This window comes from Bombina bombina, unplaced genomic scaffold (assembly GCF_027579735.1).
Source record: "Bombina bombina isolate aBomBom1 unplaced genomic scaffold, aBomBom1.pri scaffold_1910, whole genome shotgun sequence".
In the NCBI taxonomy this organism is placed as follows: domain Eukaryota; kingdom Metazoa; phylum Chordata; class Amphibia; order Anura; family Bombinatoridae; genus Bombina; species Bombina bombina.
The window spans coordinates 16,207-31,577 of record NW_026512278.1 but is presented as its reverse complement, the minus strand read 5'-3'; the positions used below and the strand labels follow the sequence as shown (position 1 = coordinate 31,577).

At 43.0% G+C, this 15,371-nt stretch overlaps 1 protein-coding gene across 1 annotated transcript; it reads right to left on the bottom strand.

Annotated features, from left to right (window-relative positions):
* Positions 1-8,091: 8,091 nt before the first annotated feature.
* Positions 8,092-15,082, bottom strand: LOC128644204 (uncharacterized). Its single transcript, XM_053696902.1, has 2 exons — positions 13,323-15,082; positions 8,092-9,873 (listed from the first exon to the last, which is right to left on the bottom strand). Exon 1 carries the CDS (start codon positions 14,440-14,442, stop codon positions 13,411-13,413), a length of 1,032 nt encoding a protein of 343 aa, XP_053552877.1. The 5' UTR covers positions 14,443-15,082; the 3' UTR covers positions 8,092-9,873; positions 13,323-13,410.
* Positions 15,083-15,371: the final 289 nt, after the last annotated feature.

Below are 15,371 nucleotides of genomic sequence, written 5' to 3'. Positions count from 1 at the left end.
AGGTACATATAAACTAACACGCATATACACTCTAGCAAGTACAAATACTCTAACACGTATATACACTCTAGCAGATACATATACTCTTAACATGCATATACACTCTAGCAAGTACATATACTCTAACACGCATATACACTCTAGCAAGTACATATACTCTAACAAGCATATACACTCTAGCACGTTCATATACTCTATCACGCATATACACTCTAGCAAGTACATATACTCTAACAAGCATATACACTCTAGCACGTACATATACTCTAACAAGCATATACACTCTAGCAAGTACATATACTCTAACACGCATATACACTCTAGCAAGTACATATACTCTAACACACATATACATTCTAGCAGGTAAATATACTCCAATAAGTATATACACTCTAGCAGGATCATATACTCTAACACACCTACTCTAGCAGGTACATTTACTCTAACAAACATATACACTCTAGCAGGTAAATATACTCCAATAAGTATATACACTCTAGCAGGATCATATTTTCCAATAAGCATATACACTCTAGCAGGCACATAAATACTCCAATAAGCATATACACTCTAGCAGGCACATATACTCCAATAAGCATATACACTCTAGCATGCACATATATGCCAATAAGCATTTACACTCTAGCAGGATCATAAATTCCAATAAGCATATACACTCTAGCAGAATCATATACTCCAATAAGCAAATACACTCTAGCATGTACACATATTCCAATAAGCATTTACACTCTAGCAGGATCATAAATTCCAATAAGTACATACTCTCTAGCAGGCATATATACTCCAATAAGCATATATATTCTAGCAGGTACATATACTCCAATAAGCATATACACTCTAGAAGGATCATATACTCCAATAAGCATATACTCTCTAGAAGGTACATATACTCCAAAAGGCATATAGACTCTAGCGTGTACATATATTCCAATACGCATATACACTCTAGCAGAATCACATATTCCAATAAGCATATGCACTCTAGTAGGTACATATAATCCAATAAGCATATACACTCTAGCAGGTACAGATACTCCAATAAGCATATACACTCTAGCAGGTACATATACTCTAATAAGCATATACACTCTAGCAGACACATATACTCTAACAAGCACATACACTCTTGCAGGATCATATACTCCAAAAGCATATACACTCTAGCAGGATCATATATTTCAATAAGCATTTACACTCTAGCACAGTGATTTATAACCTTTTTTTTGCCGTGGCACACTTTTTTACATTAAAAAATCCTGTGGCACACCACCATCCCAAAATTTTAAAAAAATCACACATTGTAGCCTAATACAGCATATATATATATACACATACACACAAACACACACATTCTGTATGTATTGTGCTGTTATGCCATGCCTCCTACAAACTACCCCTGCACTGGGAGTAAAAAACAAGCAAAGTTTAAAAAATATGTCACACTGTTGTCAGTCTGCCGTGGCACACCTGAGGATCTCTCACGGCACACTAGTGTGCCACGGCACACTGGTTGAAAAACACTGCTCTAGCAGGATCATATACTCCAATAAGTATATACACTCTAGCAGGATAATATACTCCAATAAGCACATACACTCTAGCAGTTATATATACAACAATAAGCATATCCTGCCTAGCAGGCATATATACTCCAATAAGCATATAAACTCTAGCAGGCATATATACTCCAATAAGCATATAAACTCTAGCATGTACATTTATTCCAATTAGCATTTACACTCTAGCAGGTACATATACTCCAACAAACATATACACTTTAGCAGGATCATATACTCCAATAAGCACATACTATCTAGCAGGATCATATATTCCAATAAGCATATACACTCTAGCATGTACATATATTCCAATAAGCATTTACACTCTAGCAGTATCATATACTCCAATAAGCACATACTGTCTAGCGGATCATATATTCCAATAAGCATATATACTCTAGCAGACACATATACTCCAAAAAGCTTTTACACTCTAGCAGGAACACATATTCCAATAAGCATATACACTCTAGCAGGATCACATATTCCAATAAGCATATACACTCTAGCAGGATCATATACTCCAAGAACATATGCACTCTAGCAGGCACATATATTCCAATATGCATATACACTCTAGCAGGCACATATATTCCAATAAGCATATACACTCTAGCAGGCACATACATTCCAATAAGCATATACACTCTAGCGGGCACATATACTCCAAAAGCATATAGACTCTAGCAGGTACATATATTCCAATAAGTATATACACTCTAGCAGGCATATATTCTCCAATAAGCATATACACTCTAGCAGGTACATATATTCCAATAAGCATATATACTTAAGCATGTACATATATTGAAATAAGCATTTACACTCTAGCAGGATCATATATTCCAATAAGCATATACACTCTAGCAGGTACATATATACTCCAATAAGCATATATTCTCTAGCAGGCATATATACTCTAATAAGCATATACACTCTAGCAGGATCATATACTCCAATAAGCATATACTCTCTAGAAGGTACATAGACTCCAATAAGCATATACACTCTAGCATGTACATATATTCTAATACACATATACACTCTAGCAGGATCACATATTCCAATAAGCATATGCACTCTAGCAGGTACATATACTCCAATAAGCATATACACTCTAGCAGGCACATATACTCTAATAAGCATATACACTCTAGCAAGTACATACATTCTAATAAGCATATACTGTCTAGCAGGATTATATATTCCAATAAGCATATGCACTCCAGCATGTACATATATTCCAATAAACATATACTGTCTAGCAGGATCATATATTCCAATAAGCATATACACTTTAGCATGTATATATTCCAATAAACATTTACACTCTAGCAGGATCATATATTCCAATAAGCCTATATACTCTAGCAGGCACATATATTCCAATAAGCATATACACTCTAGCAGAATCATATACTCCAATAAGCATATACACTCTAGCAGAATCATATACTCCAATAAGCATATACACTCTAGCAGGCACATATACTCCAATAAGCATATACACTCTAGCAGAATCATATACTCCAATAAGCATTTACACTCTAGCAGGTACATATACTCCAATAAGCATATACACTCTAACAGGATCATATACTCCAATAAGCATATACACTCTAGCAGGTACATATACTCCAATAAGCATATACACTCTAGCAGGCACATATACTCCAATAAGCATATACACTCTAGCAGAATCATATACTCCAATAAGCATATACACTCTAGCAGGTACATATACTCCAATAAGCATATACACTCTAGCAGAATCATATACTCCAATAAGCATATACACTCTAGCAGGATCATATACTCCAATAAGCAAATACACTCTAGCAGGCTTATATACTCCAATAAGCATATACACTCTAGCAGGCATATATACTCCAATAAGCATATACACTCTAGCAGGATCATATACTCCAATAAGCATATACACTCTAGCAGGATCATATACTCCAATAAGTAAATACACTCTAGCAGGCATATATACTCCAATAAGCATATACACTCTATCAGGCATATATACTCCAATAAGCATATACACTCTAGCAGAATCATATACTCCAATAAGCATATACACTCTAGCAGGTACATATACTCCAATAAGCATATACACTCTAGCAGAATCATATACTCCAATAAGCATATACACTCTAGCAGGATCATATACTCCAATAAGCAAATACACTCTAGCAGGCTTATATACTCCAATAAGCATATACACTCTAGCAGGCATATATACTCCAATAAGCATATACACTCTAGCAGGATCATATACTCCAATAAGCATATACACTCTAGCAGGATCATATACTCCAATAAGTAAATACACTCTAGCAGGCATATATACTCCAATAAGCATATACACTCTAGCAGGCATATATACTCCAAAAAGCATATATACTCCTATGCAAATAGAAGACTAAGTATACAGGGAGAACCTGGCGTATGTTTAAACTTTAACGTTATGCCTAATGCAAATCAAATTATGCTGTTTTCGGTGCACTGTACCTTAAAATCGCTCTTATTTCCATATGCGTAGGTTTTCCTTTCAGAGTAATTAGTGTTTTTAGTAGGGATGTGCGAATGCTTTGCAACAAATGTAACAAGTTTTAACACATTCGTTAGTTATTTTCCAATTTCGAATGTTTGCACAACATTCTAACATTTGTTTCATATAATAGTATTTCTAATGCTTTCTTTAAATGTAATATTCAAATTATTCAATATTTGAAAATAGAAACATTCGAATAGATATATTTATATCTTTTATGGATCTATTTACTAAATTCTCTACCACATGAGCTATTGAACTTTTTAATAGTATTTGTTAAATCGAATGTAAATATTCGATCTAATAATAAACATTTGAAAATTAAAGTAGCATTTGAAAACCAGAAATAACATTAAATTCACAAATGTTAATGGATTTTTCGTCTAAAAATGAATGTTCACATTAGTCAGTAGTACAATTCCTTCTACCAAGCTTATTACACTTTCAGCACATTCGCTCATCACTAGTTTTGAGTATTTTGATAAATGTTCTCCATTTTTTAATTTGCAAGAAAAAACAGTGAGATCTGTAGGGTGAAAATGTTTGCAGAATTACACTGGGATCTGAAAGACAATTTTACATACACCCACGGGACGCCCATGTTCAGCCAATTTAACGAAGACACAAAAATTATGATTTGTATTTTGTAGTTATAAGTACAAATTTCTATTTGTTTTTTGCACATCCAGTGTACTTAAATTACGATTTATTCTTTTGAAATTTACATATAAATTGTAACATGTTTGATACAATATGATTTTTGGTGAACAATTTTGTTATGATTTTTTGATGCACCTTAACAATACAATTATGTCCTGAGTATTCTTGTGTGAATGGTTCAATTATTAATTTTTTATGATTTTAAAATTATGAATTTCATTGTACACTTTTGTAATAAATGCATCTCCTACCCATTCGAAAATGCAGTATATGCCCCTTAGCGAGACGTCCTGTTTTCAGGATAAAAAGGCCTTAAAGAATTCCACCAGGGAAAGCTTTCTTAAAGAATCTCGCTAGCCTAGAGACCTTTGCAGAATCAGACCTAACGGGGCTGATTTATCAAGCCCCCTATGATGCTCATTCCGCGCAAGACTTCAGGCTCGCCGGAATCAGGAGTTAAGAAGCAGCTGTCATAAGACCACTGCTCCTTAACTCGTCCGCCACCTCTGAGGCCGCGGACAGCAATCCACCCGATCAGATATGATCGAGTTTATTGACACCCCCTGCTTGTGGCCAATTGGCCGTGAATGTAGACACAGTTAAATTCTGACAAGTGCAAACACTCTGGCAGACACACACTCACTGACAGACACAGTTACATTCTGACAAGAGCACACACTCTCTGGCAGACACAGTTACATTCTGACAAGTGCAAACACTCTCTCTGGCAGACACAGTTACATTCTGACAAGTGCACACACTCTTTGGCAAGCACATACTCACTGACAGACACTGTTACATTATGACAAATGCACACACTCTGGCATACACAGTTATATTCTGACAAGTGCACACACTCTGGCATACACAGTTATATTCTGACAAGTGCACACACTCTGGCAGACACAGTTACATTCTGACAAGTGCACACACTCTTTGGCAAGCACATACTCTCTGACAGACACAGTTACTTTCTGACAAGTGCAAACACTCTGGCAGCCACACACACACACACTCACTGACAGGCACATTTACATTTTGACAAGTGCACACACTCTCTCTGGCAGACACAGCTACATTCTGACAAGTGCACACACACTCTCTGGCAGACACAGTTACATTCTGACAAATGCACACACTCTCTGACAGACACAGTTACATTCTGACAAATGCACACACTCTCTGGCAGACACAATTACATTCTGACAAGTGCACACACTCACTGACAGACACAGTTACATTCTGACAAATGCACACACTCTCTGGCAGACACACACACTCACTGACAGACACAGTTACATTCTGACAAATGCACACACTCACTGACAGACACAGTTACATTCTGACAAATGCACACACTCTCTGACAGACACAGTTACATTCTGACAAGTGCACACACTCTCTGGCAGACACAGTTACATTCTGACAAGTGCACACACTCTCTGGTAAACACAGTTACATTCTGACAAGTGCACACACTCACTGACAGACACAGTTACATTCTGACAAGTGCACACACTCACTGACAGACACAGTTACATTCTGACAAGTGCACACACTCTCTGGCAGACACAGTTACATTCTGACAAGTGCACACACTCTCTGGCAGACACAGTTACATTCTGACAAATGCACACACTCTCTGGTAGACACAGTTACATTCTGACAAATGCACACTCTCTGGCAGACACAGTTACATTCTGACAAATGCACACACTCTCTGACAGACACAGTTACATTCTGACAAGTGCACACACTCTCTGACAGACACAGTTACATTCTGACAAATGCACACACTCTCTGGCAGACACAGTTACATTCTGACAAGTGCACACACTCTCTGGTAGACACAGTTACATTCTGACAAGTGCACACACTCACTGACAGACACAGTTACATTCTGACAAGTGCACACACTCTCTGGCAGACACCGTTACATTCTGACAAGTGCACACACTCTCTGGCAGACACAGTTACATTCTGACAAGTGCACACACTCTCTGGTAGACACAGTTACATTCTGACAAGTGCACACACTCACTGACAGACACAGTTACATTCTGACAAGTGCACACACTCACTGACAGACACAGTTACATTCTGACAAGTGCACACACTCACTGACAGACACAGTTACATTCTGACAAGTGCACACACTCTCTGGCAGACACAGTTACATTCTGACAAGTGCACACACTTTCTGGCAGACACAGTTACATTCTGACAAGTGCACACACTCACTGACAGACACAGTTACATTCTGACAAGTGCACACACTCACTGACAGACACAGTTACATTCTGACAAGTGCACACACTCTCTGGCAGACACAGTTACATTCTGACAAGTCCACACACTCTCTGGTAGACACAGTTACATTTTGACAAGTGCACACACTCTCTCTGCCAGACACAGTTACATTCTGGCAAGTGCACACACTCTCTGGCAGACACAGTTACATTCTGACAAATGCACACACTCTCTGGCAGACACAGTTACATTCAGACAAATGCACACACTCTCTGGCAGACACAGTTACATTCAGACAAATGCACACACTCTCTGGTAGACACAGTTACATTCAGACAAATGCACACACTCTCTGGCAGACACAGTTACATTCAGACAAATGCACACACTCTCTGGTAGACACAGTTACATTCTTACAAGTGCACACACTCTCTGGTAGACACAGTTACATTCTGACAAATGCACACACTCTCTGGTAGACACAGTTGCATTCTGACAAATGCACACACTCTCTGGTAGACACAGTTAAATTCTGACAAATGCACACACTCTCTGGTAGACACAGTTACATTCTGACAAGTGCACACACTCTCTGGTAGACACAGTTACATTCTGACAAATGCACACACTCTCTGGCAGACACAGTTACATTCTGACAAGTGCACACACTCTCTGACAGACACAGTTACATTCTGACAAATGCACACACTCTCTGGCAGACAGTTACATTCTGACAAGTGCACACACTCTCTGGCAGACACAGTTACATTCTGACAAATGCACACACTCTCTGGTAGACACAGTTACATTCTGACAAATGCACACACTCTCTGGCAGACACAGTTACATTCTGACAAATGCACACACTCTCTGGTAGACACAGTTACATTCTGATAAGTGCACACACTCACTGACAGACACAGTTACATAAGGGATTAAACGCTTACCGGATCCTTCCCAGCTGAGGAGGGAGAATCTTAACTATAACTTAACTTAAATAACTATTTACATGTGCATGTAGTGCGAATAACGACAGACAACTTTGTATGGGAGAAATTTTTGACCGTCACAGGTCAGAAATTTTATTAACCTAAATCAACTAGTAGAACCAATAGAACTGAATATGGCGGCATAGAGACCAACTAACCCAGTACAGCAAGGAGATTCCCGGCCCAACGGGAACAGCAGCAGAGGGGTCTCTGCCCTAAGGAGATGACGCTGAGGGGTTGCAGAGATCACGTGACCATCCCTCAAGAGGGAGGAAGGAGGGTTACCGTCACGTGCACGTGAGGCCTACCCTCCTCCCCAAAATGTGGTCATCACTCACCCCTAGCGACCTTCTCCTACGCAACAGGACCGGGATCTCCCCGCCGCCGGGGTGCACAAAGATCTTCCACCTGATATAAGGATCTCTCTGTTACCAAGCCGAAATGAACCGCATAACAGAGAGGGGAGATCTATAAACTACAGCAATGGCATAGGGGCCTAGGGTGAGTAGCCATAGCCCTGCCATTGAATTGCCGTCAATTTAGCAAAGAACCAGTAACAAAAGGGGAGGGAGGGCGGGACAAAACTGCTTCAGTCAGGATCCAGAGAAGAAGAGGAAGTTGCCAGGGAAGATTCAGCTTTTCTACAGGTAAGGAGGGGCCTACCCTGAATAGCAACAATGTTGCACCCTGACACAGCCCTCTCTCTTCTATCCCACTCTCCTACAGCCTTAACCCTTAGACTGCTCCAGGCTTATGCTAAGCCCTACACTGCATTAAGGGATTAAACGCTTACCGGATCCTTCCCAGCTGAGGAGGGAGAATCTTAACTATAACTTAACTTAAATAACTATTTACATGTGCATGTAGTGCGAATAACGACAGACAACTTTGTATGGGAGAAATTTTTGACCGTCACAGGTCAGAAATTTTATTAACCTAAATCAACTAGTAGAACCAATAGAACTGAATATGGCGGCATAGAGACCAACTAACCCAGTACAGCAAGGAGATTCCCGGCCCAACGGGAACAGCAGCAGAGGGGTCTCTGCCCTAAGGAGATGACGCTGAGGGGTTGCAGAGATCACGTGACCATCCCTCAAGAGGGAGGAAGGAGGGTTACCGTCACGTGCACGTGAGGCCTACCCTCCTCCCCAAAATGTGGTCATCACTCACCCCTAGCGACCTTCTCCTACGCAACAGGACCGGGATCTCCCCGCCACAAGGAAGCATTTTAATGGTCCCTTGCCGCCACCACCCACAGCCCGACTTAGAGGAGGGGTGAAATTGCTCTTTGGATATCTCCTATGAATAAATCTAAACCCACATCAGAGAGATGAACTTTATCCCTTCTGTAAAGTTCAGTTCTATCAGCCGAAATGGCTTCGTGCCGTACCACGAAGCCACCTGAACCTGTGACGGTTTTTGCCAATGATGCATTGATCTTTTTCTAATCCGATATGCCGCCGTATGGGCAGACATATGCCTCCAGTGGAGGCGGGGGACTATATTGGACCATCCTATCATGACTCCTGGAATGCGCACTCTCAAACAACTTATGTCTGCCTGTATAACTTTTATTAACTGGAGAACTGGCATGGCCCCCACATCATTACCCCCCAGGTGAAGGATCAGGATATGAGGCTTACCCCAATGTACTAGGGCCTCTGATATTGTTCCCTCCCCTGTCCCCTAACCATCTAATGGATACTTTGTGGGAGGGAAAACCTAGGGATTGGCCAATTGGGAGGGATGCACAGCGAAGGGAGGCCCAGTGAGGCCCAGTGAACGAAGGAGTGTCCCACAATCCAAATTCTCTTCACTCCTGGGACAGTGCCTGTAGAGACAAATATTTTAGTATTTGAAAATTTACGATAAACATTAAACAATTGGCCGGACATATTTTTTGAAACAATTGGACCGCCAACGCCCAATACGTTTAATGTCCTCGCTCAAGGACCCCGCTTGCGCCGCATCTGTAGCTGCCCCTATCCGGAAGGAGTGTGGGGCCAGCTTGCTAGCATCCAACCCCGCTTTGACTGCTGCCAGCTTCAGCACCCTCCCAAACTGGAATTTTGAAAGGGATTTGCCGTCCGCGTGGACCAAGAACTGACCCTGGACTTGCGGTCTGTGGGCTAAATAAATATTAACCCATTTTACAGGGCAACAAGCGCTGACTGCTTGTGGATATAGGGGGATCCAAGTTCCCTTTCCATCCTGGTCCGTTTTTGAACGTGGAAGGAAAAGGAGGAGGGACCCAGGAGCAGCCCTAACATGCTGCAACTGAATCCCTGACCCAGCCTTCTGTTTAGAGGGTGCTACTAATTCACTGACCCTAAGGGCCCCTGCAAAGGCCAAATTAAATGCTGTTTTGAAGAGCACGGCTTCAAATTCTGATAAACAAACTTCATCGAGCACCTGGACCAAACGTTCCAGGCGCTCGCGAGTAATGGGCTCACGAGAGTCTATTTTACGCTGCTGCGATCTACCCCAACCCTTGATGACCTGCCTGATGAAAAATGAGTTAGTGGGGTCAGGGATGGATAAAGTCCTGTAGAAAAATGATATTGCTGCTAATTTAGACTGTATTGCCCCTTGACGAACGCCGGAAGTGTGTAAACTCACCAGCCAATCACATAACGTGTCCTGAGATCCCCGAGCAGCCTCAATTCCCCTGGAATTACAGAACTTTTCCCATTCAGTCCACATGCGGACATAGGAGTGCCATGTGGATGGTGCAAGGGAGGATCGAACCAACGGAAGCAAGGCTATCCAGGAAGAACGAGCTGCCAAAGGAAATCAGGACAGCTTAAGCCCAGTGTAGCTGCCCTTGGGACTAACTGTCTAAATTTTACCCAATCAAAACGTGACAGTGCGTCGGCCACTACATTGTTCACCCCGGGGACATGGCGGGCCTGGAATTGGATGTTAAGCTCCAGACAGCGCAGCCCCAAGTGACGCAACAAAGTGATAACCTTCTCGGAAGTGGCTGTTAAGTTATTGATTGCGTATACCACACTGATGTTGTCTGTCCAGAACACAACAGTCCCATTCGCCAATTTTTTACCCCACAGCTCGACGGCCAAGACCACGGGGAATAGCTCCAGGAGAGTTTAAATTATGAGTCAGGCCCACTGGGGGCCAGGACTTAGGCCAAGGCTCTGCACTCCACTCTCCCTGAAAGTAAGCCCCGTAGCCGTGCGATCCAGCTGCGTCCGTGAAAAGATGTAATAACTGACTTGACATGGGAATTGACCGCCATACCCGCACCCCGTTAAAATGTGTAAGGAATTTTTCCCATACTACCAGATCAGCCATCAAATCCTCCCCCAGGGTTATTTTAGAGTTCGGGTTGGACCTACCGCTTAGCTGTCTTTCTAGTCTTTGGTTAAAAACCCGACCCATGGGGATAACCCTGCAGGCGAAGTTAAGTAGCCCTAATAACGATTGTAATTGTTTGAGGGAAATAACTGATTGCGAAATGGACGCTCTGACCACCTCTAGCATGGCTTGAACTTTGTCAAATGGCACCCTACAAAGCTGAGCGATGGTATCAATCTCAATACCTAGGAAAACTAAACATGAAGTGGGGCCTTGAGATTTGTCTTCGGCCAGGGGCACTCCGAAGTGGCTCATAATACTGCGCATTTTGTTCATTATGGTTAAGCATTCGCTAGAACCTGCCCTACCTATTATGAGGAAATCATCAAGGTAGTGTGCTATGGAATCGCTGCCCACGTCAGAAGCTACAACCCAATGTAGGAAACTGCTAAACGCCTGAAATAAGGCGCATGATAAAGAGCAGCCCATGGGTAGGCAACGATCCACATAAAACATACCCGACAACTTGCAACCCATAAGGTGGAATACTGAAGGGTGAAGTGGCAAAAGCCTAAATGCTGATTCAATGTCAAGTTTCGCTAATAAAGCACCTGGCCCTGCCCTCCGAACCAGATCTAGTGCGCTATCAAAGGATTGATAGCGCACTGAGCTGGGTTCTGGGTCAATAGCATTGTTGACTGAGCTACCTTTAGGGTATGACAGGTGCTGAATGAGACAAAACTTTCCGGGTTCTTTCTTTGGGACCACCCCCAGCGGAGAAATGACCAAATTGGCTAAAGGTGGAGAAGGAAAGGGCCCGGCCATGCGGCCTAAGGCCACCTCCTTATCAATTTTTTCCCTCACGACCTTAGGGTGCTGATATGCTGAGATTAGATTCCTATGAAATTTAATGGCCTTAATGAACTTGACAGTTGGAATTTTGAAACCGTATGAAAACCTTTCCCACAACATTCGTGCCGCACCCTGGTCTGGGTATGTCCATAACCAGGGTGTCATTGCCCCAACCTTAATTGGCGTTTCCGCTTTTTTGGCCCAGGCTGGTATTTGGGGGCTTATTGGCTGTGGTATTGTCCCTTCGCTTGCTGCATTCACTACCCAGGTGTGATCCAGAGCAGAATCTGCAGACGTGCCTAAAGGCGCATGAGCTACCCTTTTCACATTTTTTATCCTGAAAAGGCCAGCATGTGCCCCCCCTTTTCCTATTTCTATTGGGACGAAATGACTGCTGCGGGGAGTTAATGGCGGAGGAGGAACCCCCTTTGGGGTCCATCCGCTGCCATAATTGATTATCTGTGGAGTCGAAAGTTAAGGTAGGGTTACCCGCCATCTTTCTTCTGAACTCTGCATCATACTCCCTCCATACTCCATCGCTGTGATTACGCTGAATCCAATGAATGGTGTCAGTGTATTTAAGAATGGCCAGGCTCTGTGAGGGGTATTTCTCTATATAACAAGAGGAAAACACCCTAAAGCATTGCAGCCACTCATCGAAAGTATCGGGGCGCTTACATTTTTTAGGGCCTGTCCCTTCAGCACTTCTTTCCCTCTGCCTATAAGCTTCCACAGAGAGGTCGAATATATTAACGTATTTACCTCTGTGGATTCTGCTAACTACTTTTTTGCGCAAATGCTTATGCAGCGAATAAATTTTACCTGGGCTTGCGTCGCCATAGAGGGCCGCATGTCTTTCAGAAATGGCCCTGGGGGGTAAGGATTCTGACGGGACCTCTGTAAGGGGTTCCGTGTATGGAAGGGCTAGCATCTTCATACTATCGCGCTTCTTATCTGGCGCAGCCCCCCTCTTTAAAAATGTTTTAATCATTTTAAACATTTTCTTCTGTCCTGACCCTTGTAAACCCATTGAAGAGTCACTATTTGACCCTGTGTCAGAGGTGGATGAGTCAGAAGAAGAATTGTTATCGTGTGTAAACAAAGTATTCTCACCGTTTGAATTAGCAGACAGTCCTTGTCCGGTGTTGCTAGTGACTTGTTCTGGCTGCTGACTGGGAATAGCGATGGCGTTGGCTGAGCCCTACTGTCCATTTGAAGTGGTCGCAGCTGCTCCTGCATCCACTGGGTTAATTACAGCAGCAGTTGGTTGCTGGACCTTTGTTGGCTCCTTTGAGTGAAGAACTCCCTGCAAGAGAGACAATAATTCGCGAGCACTTTGTTCTTGTGTGTGTGGGTTATCAATAGCAGGAAGTTGGGCCATACAAATAGCATCCTGTGCTGGATTAGATACAATAGTAGTAGCATTGTTTTGTGCCCTAACATTAGCATTCTGGCCTAAATTTGATACTAATGCATTACCTGCTGCAGCAGTCATAGCAGTGAGATGACCATGACCTCCTGCCTGTATCTGACCTACTGTCTGCACATTCACCCCTTGCAAGCCTGCATTCGCCACCATGGAGGAGGATTTATGAGTTTCAGCCACATGTAAACCACTTTCAGACCTTAAAGTGTTAATAACTAATTCTGTTGGCTGTGCAGCCGTCTGACAGACATCACCATCACGCAAGCCACATTCATACCTTTGGGGGTTAATGAAACCAGCTAGCTGCGCAGCTGTCTGAGCTGCGCCACAATCAGCACTTTGAGGGTTAATGAGTAACACCTCTTGCTGCTGCGCTGTTGAAATTGCGCTACCTGCATCACTTATAATGTTACTGGAATAATCCTGCTGATCGTGTGTTTGCGCTGCAACTACATTCCTTATATGAAACCCACGAGCAAATTCTAAAGGCCTCATTGCCCTAATAGGGTTAATAGTGCGAGCACCCCTTCCCCTTCTAATGCCTGTCTGCCTTGCATTGCCTCTAAACTGTGAGCGGCCCCTTTGCGGCAATTGATAATATTGGGCCTTTTTTACCGCCTGCTTGCGCTGCACGCTAGCGCCCTTATTGCCCCTTTGCCCTCCTATTAATACCCCATCCACGGCCAAGGACGACTCTCGGTGCTCACCTGCATCTTGTGTAGCACCGTGAGCCGATGTCCCTACGACCGCGTGGGGTTTCGCCAAACCGGAAGTGCCGATGGGCACTTCCGGTGACATCACTAACATGTCGTCTGCCCTGGGGATAGGCCGCGCACCACGCGGTCGGGCTTCAGCAAGGCCGCAAGGCTCCGGTAATGTCACCGGAGGCCCTGCGGTCCCCGAAGGTGTCCGCGGATTAGTGAGTACCGCCAGAGGCCACAGGTGTCTGAATAATGGATTGAGGCTGTGGTTTGTTTTGCTTTTTAGCAACTGTGGGCCTACAAGGAGTTAAGACTCCTGAAATAACAGGTGGTGTGGTGGTAAGATGTGGTGTCTGTGGTGTCTGCAATATTGCAGATTGGGACCTAGGTGTTCCTTGAGGGTTATTCAAAACCGGTATGGTAGTAGGATTAAAATTAGTTGTAACCGGCTCTTGTGGAATGGGCTGAGAAGCAGCCATTGCTGCAATAATATTCTGTAATAAACCTGATACTGCAGACACTGCTGAGGGAGGAACAGCACTGATAAATGAAGCCATGTGGCTAGCTGCAATATTGTCAAAAGGCAAGTTTATTTGCTGTTGTGGGGGATTTACTTGATCTAACTGATCATTAACTGACTCCAGCTCTTCTATATTATGAATCTGAGCAGTAACAACATTAGAAAACTGAGTTGGGGGGATAATAACCAAATCATCCAAACTATCAGATTGAACACTTAACTGTCTGGTCACATTTGCAGATCCAGATGGTGCTTGGTCAGTCTGAAAACGTCTGGGAGGCAAAGTAGAACGCCTGGGACGATTCATGTCTGCACTAATGAGGACAAAACTGCTTCAGTCAGGATCCAGAGAAGAAGAGGAAGTTGCCAGGGAAGATTCAGCTTTTCTACAGGTAAGGAGGGGCCTACCCTGAATAGCAACAATGTTGCACCCTGACACAGCCCTCTCTCTTCTATCCCACTCTCCTACAGCCTTAACCCTTAGACTGCTCCAGGCTTATGCTAAGCCCTACACT